Source organism: Pristiophorus japonicus, chromosome 8 (assembly GCF_044704955.1).
Source record: "Pristiophorus japonicus isolate sPriJap1 chromosome 8, sPriJap1.hap1, whole genome shotgun sequence".
NCBI lineage: Eukaryota > Metazoa > Chordata > Chondrichthyes > Pristiophoridae > Pristiophorus > Pristiophorus japonicus.
Genome location: NC_091984.1, coordinates 241,299,824 through 241,311,754, shown reverse-complemented (window position 1 = coordinate 241,311,754; position 11,931 = coordinate 241,299,824). Strand labels below are relative to the sequence as shown.

The 11,931-nt window shown below is 53.7% G+C and overlaps 1 protein-coding gene across 2 annotated transcripts in view; it reads right to left on the bottom strand.

Moving 5' to 3' along the window:
• Positions 1 to 360: 360 nt before the first annotated feature.
• Positions 361 to 11,931, bottom strand: part of LOC139269098 (V-type proton ATPase 116 kDa subunit a 2-like) — a 78,554-nt gene continuing 66,983 nt past the window's right edge. The window contains exons 19-21 of one of the 2 annotated variants that reach the window (XR_011594158.1): positions 10,715 to 10,886; positions 6,186 to 6,433; positions 361 to 3,022 (exon numbers count right to left, since the gene is read on the bottom strand). Coding sequence is in view for 1 of the 2 variants with exons in the window: in XM_070888197.1 (XP_070744298.1) it covers positions 6,337 to 6,433; positions 10,715 to 10,886 (269 nt within the window). In the remaining variant the exon portion in view is untranslated. Of the gene's footprint in view, positions 3,023 to 6,029; positions 6,434 to 10,714; positions 10,887 to 11,931 lie in introns of those variants that run through there. The other variant, XM_070888197.1, reaches the window with a different exon arrangement.

The window sequence follows — 11,931 nt, the reverse complement described above, 5'->3', positions numbered from 1 at the left end:
AACCAGTGAGCACTGGGGGGGGGGGGGGGATTGAACCATTGGGGGGGGGGGGGGGGGGATTGAACCATTGGGGGGGGGGGGATTGAACCATTGAGCATTGGGGGGGGGGGGGAGGATTGAACCATTGAGCACTGCAGGGGGGGGGGGAGATTGAACCAGTGAGCACTGGGGGGGGGGATTATACCAGTGAGCACGGGGGGGGGGGGGGGGGGAATTAAACCAGTGAGCACTGGGGTTGGGGGGAGATTCACATCTTTAACTGGACGTATCAATCATTACAAGTTATTCATTCACATCAATTACATTCATCCAGTAAATAACAGGAGTCCTGAATCTAGAAACCTTTTATTTTTAGTACGAAACTAAAAACCAATTCAGGCAGGGCCACTGGAGTTTGAACAGAACCATTATTTCTCATTTACATAAAATATTTCAACAGCAAGTTTAACGATCCATGTGAATCTGCAGACAGTGAATGTTAGATCAGGTTAGAGATGCAAAATAGCCAAAGAAAAAATATATCTTAAAGGTATTAAAATGATAGAAATATTTGTCATTTATTTTTAAAAAGTTAAATTTTCTTGGTTTGTTGCAGGAGTTTGGAGTTTGGAACCACTGATGTGGGCCAGAGACATTTACAAATGATACAGCCTCAGTAATAGAATAATTATTTACAGAGAGAATAAAGTGATAGTGACTCCAGACTTCCAGCTGAAGCAGGAAACTGGGTTTCTACAAACCTTTCTTCAGTAAATTATCTTTTTAATCTGTTAGCCTGATCCACATTACCACTTTAACACTACATATCAAAAATAAGGAGATCCAAGCACATATTAACCTGACAGAAAGCAGTACGAGCGGCCAAACCAGCTCAGTATTTCGTTTCCAGAAGCGTCACAGAAAAAGTTGCATTTATCAAATTTAATTACATTGCATTTTATCAGAATATCATCTCTCTTTAAACAAATAAACTCTGTAACTTTGCTGCTCTCTAATATCAGCTAAAAAGTACAGCACAGTATAAATAGTTTAAAATGCTAAACATTGTTAAAGTTCACTGGATGGTCACACTGGCAAGCGCTGCATCACAGGGCAAGGAGCAGCACTGTTCCAACACACATACACACACAGATGTAGATTGATACACACACACACACATACTCATACACACACAGATAGGTGTATACACACACACACACACACACACATAGATATACACACATACACACACAGATATAGATAGATACACACACACATACTCATACACACACAAATAGGTGTACACACACACACACACATAGATATGCACACATACACACACAGATATAGATAGACACACACATACTCATACATACACACACATACATACACACACACACAGATATAGATACACACACTTACACATATACAGGTAGATATACACACGCACATACAGATAGACATATACACACACACACTCACACACATACAGATAGATACTCACACACACACAATATATGCAACAGAAATAATCAACCAATGCGGAAAGCAGCTAGTTGGTAGATACAGAGTTCACTGTTTAAAAAAAGTTTCCATTAAACTGGAGAAATATTTTTTTTAATTAAAGTTTGTAGCATTGTCAGTTTTGAAATCTTCACGTTGAATTTCATGGAGCAGCATTTCCTGAAATCTCAGAAGCAGTTTGTCCACTTTCCTAAACTTGGCGGGGATTCATAACCATTAAAAGGTGACAGTCACATCACAACGTTTGTGGCATGAACTAGTGCGGCTTTAACAGGCCTGTGAATCTTTCGTACGGCCATTCTCGAATTAAAGTGAAATTCCGTTTTAACCTCTCTCCCGAAGGTAGGGACCCCTCTCAGAGTAGATCCCCTCCCCACCAGCACCCGGGATCTCACACAAATGGCCGCTCCTCGTTTGAAGTTTGCCTGAATGTTGGCAACCTATTCGACCATGGGAGGAGAGTGGTCACAGCAAAGCCCAATCCTGCCCTAGAAGTGAGGGAAAACTTTTTTACGCAAGGCATGGGTAGATAGTCTGTCCACTGCCTGATAGGGAGGTGCACACAGATTCAAAAGGGAATTGGAGAAACGGAAAAAAAAAACATGGGGAAAAGTAGGGAGTGGGACTAACTGGATTGTTCTTCGAAAGAGCCGGCACAGACTCACTGGGCCGAATGGCCTCCTTCTGTACTGTACTATTCTATGATTCACACAATGTTCGTGAGAGAAGAATTTCCAGCCAAGGATCATTGTCCAGCAGAGATTTTAAACTGGGCTCCTCAGACGATGGGGAGTCTGCAAGGTTAGCAGATTTGTATGTCACCTGATTTCTGCTGATTTACGAACATGTTCCACCTGTTGTTGTGTGATAACACAAACCTCTCCTGTAAGGGCAACACTGCTTCTCTTCGGGCAGGTGACACAGTGTCTCAGGAAGGTAGTACGGAGTGGGGGGGGCTGGGTACCTGCCGATACCTGAAGGGGATCCCCCGAGAATGTGACAATATTTGTATTTCTGCGAGGGCGAGTGTGAGACCCGCCGCTGTACAGCAATCGAGCGCGGATACTCTGGCTGCAGCAATGAAGCCAGTTCTAGCCGTACCATCGCCTCCCCAGCTGTGACAAGCTAACGAAGAGCAGGAAGAGCAGCCCAAAATCAGACCGAGACAACAGGGCCAGCTCCATAACGGCCACATTAAAATCAGATTTTACAATTTTGAATGCAATATTGTATTTGAATCTCTGATATTTTTATTACAAATGAGCCTTACCGTATCTTCAACATCTTAAAATACAACTTTTAGCTTGTGTGTATGGCAGTCATGCAACCGTTAGACAATGTGTTACCGCACGGCACCATTCTGATAAGATGTTCATTTCAGTAAGATTATCCAAATACTTTTGTTTAATAAAACGGATATTAGAAGCACGTTGCTGAGACAATGAGAGGGATTGGATGATGGTCTGTTCTTGCTATTTTGTTTCCTTTCTGATCCACGTTCCACAAACTCTCAAAGCATCTTTCAAATTTGAGAAACATTAATTTGTTTACATTTTCCAAATCCTTACAGAAACATCCCATAAAACACTCCAACACATCCATGAAAATATCTTCGACTTCACAACAGTCCCACTTTCTATCTAGAAAAGGTGGTGATGACCCAGAAGCAGAGACCTCTGATCAAAAGCTCCAAGTAACATGCTGACATCTCCGTGTTTCAGTCGGTCGGGATCTGAAGAATGCGGAAGCCCAGAGTTTCGTGGTGGGGTTTCTGGTTCGCCTGACCTGGAGCGCGCGCACTCTCCACGTGGCAGAGCGCAGAGAGCTTGGGCGCAGGTTAAGCTGTCGGGATCCCCAACTGACCTAAAACTGTACAGCTGGAGAGAGCAGACAGCATTGGGATACTGCCACTGCGAATCCAACAGCAACTGCCCTATCCATTAGGGCACTGACTTGCAGGGGGGTGGAAATAACATCCGCCCCCTCTGGATTCCACAACCCAGCGAGGCTGACGGGGTCATCGCACTGTGCCCTGGCGTATTACAGACTTGCCTGCATTACTCGGTTTCCCCACACACTGCTGTTGGCAGGCGGGTCACACGAGGGCCACCTCAATCCCAGCGAGAACTTAGCTCCCCCTCCCTCCCACACAGGTCAGGCACACCACGGCAGCTCCCCAGGCAGCCCAACGGGTTAGCTTTGGGAAGCAAACATCTCTATTTGGCACTCACAATTACAAACCGTAGATAAATACCTCGAGTTAAACTCATTTGTGATTTCTGACATTCAATTTGGAACTATGCTTTGCTGGGGAGGGGGAGGGGGGAAGGTGATAGTGGGGGGGGGGGAGGTGGGGGACGATGGGGAGGTGGGGGACGATGGGGAGGTGGGGGGGGGCGATGGGGAAGTGGGGAGGGCGATGGGGAGGTGGGGGGGGCGATGGGGAGGTGGGGGGGGCGAGGGGGGGGGCGATGGGGAGGTGGGGGGGGGGGCGATGGGGAGGTGGGGGGGGGGGCGATGGGGAGGTGGGGGGGGGCGATGGGGAGGTGGGGGGGCGATGGGGAGGTGGGGGGGTGATGGGGAGGTGGGGGGGGCGATGGGGAGGTGGGTGGGGGCGATGGGGAGGTGGGGGGGCGATGGGGAGGTGGGGGGGGCGATGGGGAGGTGGGGGGGCGATGGGGAGGTGGGGGGCGATGGGAGGTGGGGGGGCGATGGGGAGGGGGCGATGGGGATGCGGGGAGGGCGATGGGGAGGTGGGGGGGGCGATGGGGAGGTGGGGGGGGCGATGGGGAGGTGGGGGGGGCGATGGGGAGGGGCGATGGGGATGCGGGGAGGGCGATGGGGAGGTGGGGGGGGCGATGGGGAGGTGGGGGGGGCGATGGGGAGGTGGGGGGGCGATGGGAGGTGGGGGGGGCGATGGGGAGGTGGGGGGGGCGATGGGGAGGGGGCGATGGGGATGCGGGGAGGGCGATGGGGAGGTGGGGGGGGGCGATGGGGAGGCGATGGGGGCGGCGATGGGGAGGTGGGGGGGTGATGGGGAGGTGGGGTGTGATGGGGAGGTGGGGTGTGATGGGGGAGGTGGGGGGGGGGCGATGGGAAGGTGGTGGGGGGCGATGGGAAGGTGGTGGGGGGCGATGGGAAGGTGGGTGGGGGGCGATGGGAAGGTGGTGGGGGGCGATGGGAAGGTGGTGGGGGGCGATGGGAAGGTGGTGGGGGGCGATGGGAAGGTGGTGGGGGCGATGGAAGGTGGTGGGGGGCGATGGGAAGGTGGTGGGGGGTGATGGGGAGGTGGGGGGGTGATGGGGAGGTGGGGGGTGGTGGGGGGGCGATGGGGTGGTGGGGAGGGGTGATGGGGTGGTGGGGAGGGGTGATGGGGTGGTGGGAGGGGTGATGGGGAGGGGTGATGGGGAGGTGGGGGGGGTGATGGGGGTGATGGGGAGGTGGTGAGGGGGCGATGGGGAGGTGGTGGGGGGGCGATGGGGTGGTGGGGGGGCGATGGGGAGGTGGGGGGTGTGATGGGGAGGTGGGGGGGGTGATGGGGAGGTGGTGGGGGGGCGATGGGGAGGTGGGGGGGGGCGATGGGGAGGTGGGGGGTGTGATGGGGAGGTGGGGGGGGTGATGGGGAGGTGGTGGGGGGGCGATGGGGAGGGGGGAGGGGTGATGGGGTGGTGGGGAGGGGTGATGGGGAGGTGGGGGGGTGATGGGGAGGTGGGGGGGGTGATGGGGGTGATGGGGAGGTGGTGGGGGGGCGATGGGGAGGTGGGGGGTGTGATGGGGAGGTGGGGGGTGTGATGGGGAGGTGGGGGGGGGTGATGGGGAGGTGGGGGGGATGGGGAGGTGGGGGAGGGAGATTGGGTGAAAGGGGGGGGAGATTGGGTGAAGGGGGGGGAGATTGGGTGAAGGGGGGGGGGGGAGATTGGGTGGGGGGGTGGGGGAGATTGGGTGAAGGGGGTGGGGGGGGGGAGATTGGGTGAAGGGGGGGGGGAGAGATTGGGTGAGGGGGGGGTGGGGGGGAGATTGGGTGAGGGGGGGGTGGGGGGGAGATTGGGTGGGGGGGGGGGAGATTGGGTGAGGGGGGTGGGAGGGAGATTGGGTGAGGGGGGGAGGGAGATTGGGTGAGGGGGGGGGGGGAGATTGGGTTGAGGGGGGGGGGGAGATTGGGTGAGTGGGTGGGGGGAGATTGGGTGAGGGGGGGGAGAGATTGGGTGAGTGGGGGGGGGGGGGAGATTGGGTGAGTGGGGGGGGGGGGAGATTGGGTGAAGGGGGGGGGAGATTGGGTGAGTGGGGGGGGGGAGATTGGGTGAGTGGGGGGGGGGGGGGGGAGATTGGGTGGGGGGGGGAGATTGGGTGAGGGGGGAGGGGGAAGATTGGGTGAGGGGGGGGGGAGATTGGGTGAGTGGGGGGGGGGGGGAGATTGGGTGAGGGGGGGTGGGGGGAGATTGGGTGAGGGGGGGGGGGGGGGGGGGAGATTGGGTGAGTGGGGGGGGGGGGGGAGATTGGGTGAGTGGGGGGGGGGGGGGGGGGAGATCTCAGTCCAGCAGCAAATGCCAAAAGAGCAAAACCAAACACCACTGCAGGTTTTGGAATTTCTCGATGAGGCTACAGTACATTTCTTTTTCTTTTCACAGTGAAAAAGCCTGGTACATTATTGTTCAATACACATTTTTAAAATCTTAAGGTACCTGAGGTTTCAATAAAAGTAATGATCAATCTTTAGCGGAGAAAGTAGTGTGTATTTGGTAAGGCGTTCAGTGCAAGACGTTTGTCGTGACAAGCCGTGTCACATGATCATGCCACTGATACTCGTCAAACTCACATGCACAAAGCAACAGTCTAGGCAAAGTCGTTGAAGTTACGAGTGAGCAGCTCGAAGGAGAACGGGGAAAACTTGTATCCCGTGCCTGTGTAGAACTTGTTTTGAAATTCCACCCTGTTCCGAGGAAAAAGAAAAGATTTATATTAGCATTTCAATTCTCGGTGTTTTGTTTGCGCCCAGTCCCGTTTCCCCCATCACCCCTTGCTCACTGACCTACACTGGCTCCCGGCCCGGCAACACCTCGATTTTAGAATTCTTATCCTTGTTTTCAAATCCCTCCCTCCCTATCTCTGTACCCTCCTCCTGCCTTACAACCCTCCGCTCCTCCAATTCTGGCCTCCTGTGCATCCCCAATTTCCATCGCTCCACCATTGGTGGCCTGCCTTCAGCTGCCTGAGCCCCGAGCTCAGGAATACCTGCAATAAACCTCTCCGCCTTTAAGATGCTCCTTAAAACCTCCCTCTTTGACCGTGCTTTTGGTCACATCTCGTTATATGGCTTGTAATTTTGTTAGATAACGCTCCTGTGAAGCGCCTTGGGATGTTTTACTACATTACAGACGCTATATAAATGCAAGTTGTTGTTGCTCCATGGAATGGTTTGGATGGGAGTGCTGTTCCCACACTCCTTATCCCAGCAGTGAGGAATCAGTGGCTGGCAGTCTTGGACTCACTGAGTCACTGGAACACTTGTTTGCAGACTGAGGCTTGCAAGCTGCTGTCAACCCCAGTAGCAAAAAGGAAAGATGTGCATTTCTATAGTGCCTTTCACCACCTCAGGACGTCTCAAAGCGCCTCACAGCCAGTGAAGCACCTTTGTAGTCATTGTTGTAATGTGGGAAATGCAGTAGCCAATTTGCGCACAGCAAGGTTTCACAAACAGTGGTGTAATACATGGCCACATAATCTGTTTTAGTGATATTGGTGAGTGTTAAATATTGGCCAGCACACCATGGAGAAATCCCCTGCTCTTCTTCAAATAGTGCCTTGGGATCTTTTACATCCAACCAAGAGAGCAGATGGGGCTTTGGTTTAACATCGCATCCGAAAGACGGCACCTCTGACAGTGCAGCACTCCCTCAGTACTGCCCCTCCGACAGTGCAGCACTCCCTCAGTACTGCCCCTCCGACAGTGCGGGGCTCCCTCAGTACTGCCCCTCGGACAGTGCAGCACTCCCTCAGTACTGCGCCTCCGACAGTGCAGCACTCCCTCAGTACTGCGCCTCCGACAGTGCAGCACTCCCTCAGTACTGCCCCTCCGACAGTGCAGCACTCCCTCAGTACTGCCCCTCTGACAGTGCAGCACTCCCTCAGTACTGCCCCTCTGACAGTGCAGCACTCCCTCAGTACTGCCCCTCCGACAGTGCAGCACTCCCTCAGTACTGCCCCTCCGACAGTGCGGGCTCCCTCAGTACTGCCCCTCTGACAGTGCAGTACTCCCTCAGTACTGCCCCTCCGACAGTGCAGTACTCCCTCAGTACTGCCCCTCCGACAGTGCGGCACTCCCTCAGTACTGCCCCTCCGACAGTGCAGCACTCCCTCAGTACTGCCCCTCTGACAGTGCAGCACTCCCTCAGTACTGCCCCTCCGACAGTGCAGCACTCCCTCAGTACTGCCCCTCCGACAGTGCGGGCTCCCTCAGTACTGCCCCTCTGACAGTGCAGCACTCCCTCAGTACTGCCCCTCCGACAGTGCGGGCTCCCTCAGTACTGCCCCTCTGACAGTGCAGCACTCCCAAAGTACTGCCCCTCCGACAGTGCAGCACTCCCTCAGTACAGCCCCACCGACAGTGCGGCACTCCCTCAGTACTGCCCCTCCGACAGTGCGGCACTCCCTCAGTACTGCCCCTCCGACAGTGCAGCACTCCCTCAGTCCTGCCCCTCCGACAGTGCGGCACTCCCTCAGTACTGCCCCTCCGACAGTGCGGCACTCCCTCAGTACTGCCCCTCCGACAGTGCGGCACTCCCTCAGTACTGCCCCTCCGACAGTGCAGCACTCCCTCAGTACTGCCCCTCCGACAGTGCGGCGCTCCCTCAGTACTGTACCTCCGACAGTGCGGCACTCCCTCAGTACTGCCCCTCCGACAGTGCAGCACTCCCTCAGTACCGCCCCTCCGACAGTGCGGCACTCCCTCAGTACTGCCCCTCCGACGATGCAGCACTCCCTCAGTACTGCCCCTCCGACAGTGCGGCACTCCCTCAGTACTGCCCCTCCGACAGTGCAGCACTCCCTCAGTACTGCCCCTCCGACGATGCAGCACTCCCTCAGTACTACATCAGGAGTGTCGGCTTGGATTATGTGGTCAGGTCTCAGGAGTGGGACCTATCCATATCAACACCTGCTATGTCAAGCTGACCTGGTGCCATGCTCGTCGTCCTAGGGCTGGCTGGGGAATGAAGCACTCACCCAGTGCAGAGTTTCTCTGCACAATTCATAAGAACGTAAGAAATAGGAGCAGGAAGGTCGGCCATTTCCCCTCGAGCCTGCTCCGCCATTTAATAATGGCTGATCTGATCATGGACTCAGCTCCACTTCCCTGCCCGCTCCCATAACCCTTTACTTCCTTATCGCTCAAAAATCTGTCCATCTTCACCTTAAATATATTCAATGTCCCAGCCTCCACAGCTCTCTGGGGCAGAGAATTCCACAGATTTACAACCCTCTGAGAGAAGAAATTCTTCCTCATCTCAGTTTTAAATGGGCGGCCCCTTATTCTTAAACTATGCCCCCTCGCTCTAGATTTCCCCGAGTAGAAACATCCTCTCTGCATCTTCCTGTCAAGCCCCCTCATTATCTTATACGTTTCGATAAGATCACCTCATTCTTCTAAACTCCAATGAGTAGAGGCCCAACCTATCTTCATAAGTCAACCCCTCATCTCCAGAATCAACCGAGTGAACCTTCTCTGAACAGCCTCCAATACAAGTATATCCTTCCTTAAATACAGAGACCAAAACTGTACACAGTACTCCAGGTGTGGCCTCACCAATACCCTGTACAGGTGTAGCAGGACTTCTCTGCTTTTATACTCTATCCCCCGGCAATAAAGGCCAACATTCATTCACCTTCCTGATCACGTGTTGTACAGGTGCAGCGCCCCGAATCCAGAAACACCCGAGCCCAGGTTTGGGTATTTGTGGATTTCGGACCGTCGGGGGAGGAGGGGAATTACTCGCTGGCCGATGAGGTCGTCGGGTGGCGCCCCGACGCCGGGGAAGAGTTTGGGAGGGGCCCCGCTGCGGAGGAGGTGTTCTGGCTGGCCAGCGAGGAGGCCTTGAGGTAAGGGTAGGGGAGGTGAGGCGAGGCGAGGCCCGAGGTCGGGCAGCGGCGAGGCGAGGCGAGGCGAGGCCCGAGGTCAGGCAGCGGAGAGGCGAGGGGTGGTGAGGCGAGGCGAGGCGAGGCCAGGCAGCGGAGAGGCAAGGGGTGGTGAGGCGAGGCGAGGGGTGGTGAGGCGAGGGGAGGTGAGGCGAGGCGAGGGGTGGTGAGGCGAGGGGTGGTGAGGTGAGGCGAGGGGAGGGGTGGTGAGGCGAGGGGTGGTGAGGTGAGGCGAGGGGAGGGGTGGTGAGGGGAGGGGTGGTGAGGCGAGGCGAGGGGTGGTGAGGCGAGGCGAGGGGTGGTGAGGCGAGGGGTGGTGAGGCGAGGCGAGGGGTGGTGAGGCGAGGGGAGGGGTGGTGAGGCGAGGGGAGGGGTGGTGAGGCGAGGGGAGGTGAGGCGAGGCAAGGGGTGGTGAAGCCCGAGGTCGGGCAGCGGCGAGGCGAGATGTGGTGAGGCGAGGGGTGGTGAGGGGAGGGGTGGTGAGGCGAGGGGAGGTGAGGTGAGGGGAGGTGAGGCGAGGGGAGGTGAGGCGAGGGGTGGTGAGGCGAGGGGAGGTCAGTCAGCGGCAGGACCTCGAGGTCAGCAGGTGAGGCAGGTCCGGATTCCGAACGACCCTGCCACCAATCAGTCCAGATTCCCGAACTCCGGATTTTGGTCGCTCAACCAGTGCCTGTATACTAACTTTCTGTGTTTCATGCACAAGGACCCTCGGGTCCCTCTGTACTGCAGCACTTTGTAATTTTTCTCCATTTAAATTATAATTTTATAGAAAGGTGAGTTTCAGGAAATAATCAGAATAACTGCCCTTTTTCCCGTGTCTGACGGGGGTAAGATGAGTAATGCAACATGTCACATAACATTAGGGGAAGTCCCACCTCACTAAATGAGTCACATAACGTTACCCTCAGAGCATCACCTACTGCTGCAGCTATATTAGAATGTTGCTGTCACTCTTCGATCTATTTTGTATATAATCATTAATCTGCCACATATTTTCCTATTTGTTTCAATAAACCCATCTAATGTCATAAGTTTATCAAGAAAATTGAAATACAGGGACCACATTGCAATAGAAATTTACCAATGCAATCGGAGAGCGTGTAGAAATGCTGACAGTCCCTCCATGACGAGGAGAATGGCTACAGTGAGGACTGCAAAGAAGCCAAAGACAGGAAACAGGAGCAAGGAGCCATAATCATGATCCATACACAGGCCCATGTGCAGCACCATCCCCCACAACACCTCTGACAGCTCTGTGTAAAAAGGACAGACACTAATTCAGGTGATCACTTTGTACAAATGAGTGTATAATCATTAACATGCCGTTTATACAACTATTAACAAGATGTGTTTATAATCATTACTAAAAACTGTATATAACCATGAATACACAATGTATAACCATTAATAATCACTGTATATAATCATTAATAAACTGTATATAACCATTAATAAATGTGGTGTATGACCATTAGATTCACCTTGGAGGGATGCAGAGTAGGTTTACCCAGACTTCAAGGGTTAAGTTACGAGGAGAGATTACACAAATTCGGGTTGTATTCCCCAGAATTTAGAAGATTAAGGGGTGATCTGATCAAAGTTTTCAGGATATTAAGGGGGACAGAGAGGGTAGATAGAGAGCGACTATTCCCACTGATTCGAGGACTAGGGGGCAGGCTCTAAACATTACAGCCAGACCTTTCAGGAGTGAGATTAGGAAACACTTCTACACACAGGGTAGTAGAGGTTTGGAACTCTCTTCCACAAGCGGCAATTGATGTTTGATCAATTGTTAATTTTAAATCTGAGGTTGATAGTTTTCTGTTAACCAGAGGTATTAAGGAATATGGGGCAAAGGCAGGTGGGATGGAAATCAGCAAAATACTGCGGGGATGCTGGAAATCTGAAATAAAAACAGAAAATGCTGGAAATACTCAGCGGGTCAGGCAGTGTCTGTGGAGAGAGAAACAGAGTTAATGTTTCAGGTCGATGTCCCTTCGTCAGAATTGGAGACATTTAGAGATGTAACAGATTTTAAGCAAGTGTAGGGGCAGGGAAAGAGAGTAAGGGGGGAAAGAACAAAAGGGAAGGTCTGTAATAGGGTGGGAGACACAAAAGGGATGATGGTGTGAGGCAAGAGATGGTAATGGGGCAAGTTAAGAAACAAGAGAGTCCAGAGAGGGTGTAAATGGCAGAATCATACCCGCTGCCGTGGGAGAGAGAGAAAAAACAGAAGAAGAAAAAAAATAGCAGCAGAGGTTATACTCTGAAATTGTTGAACTCGATGTTGAGTCCAGA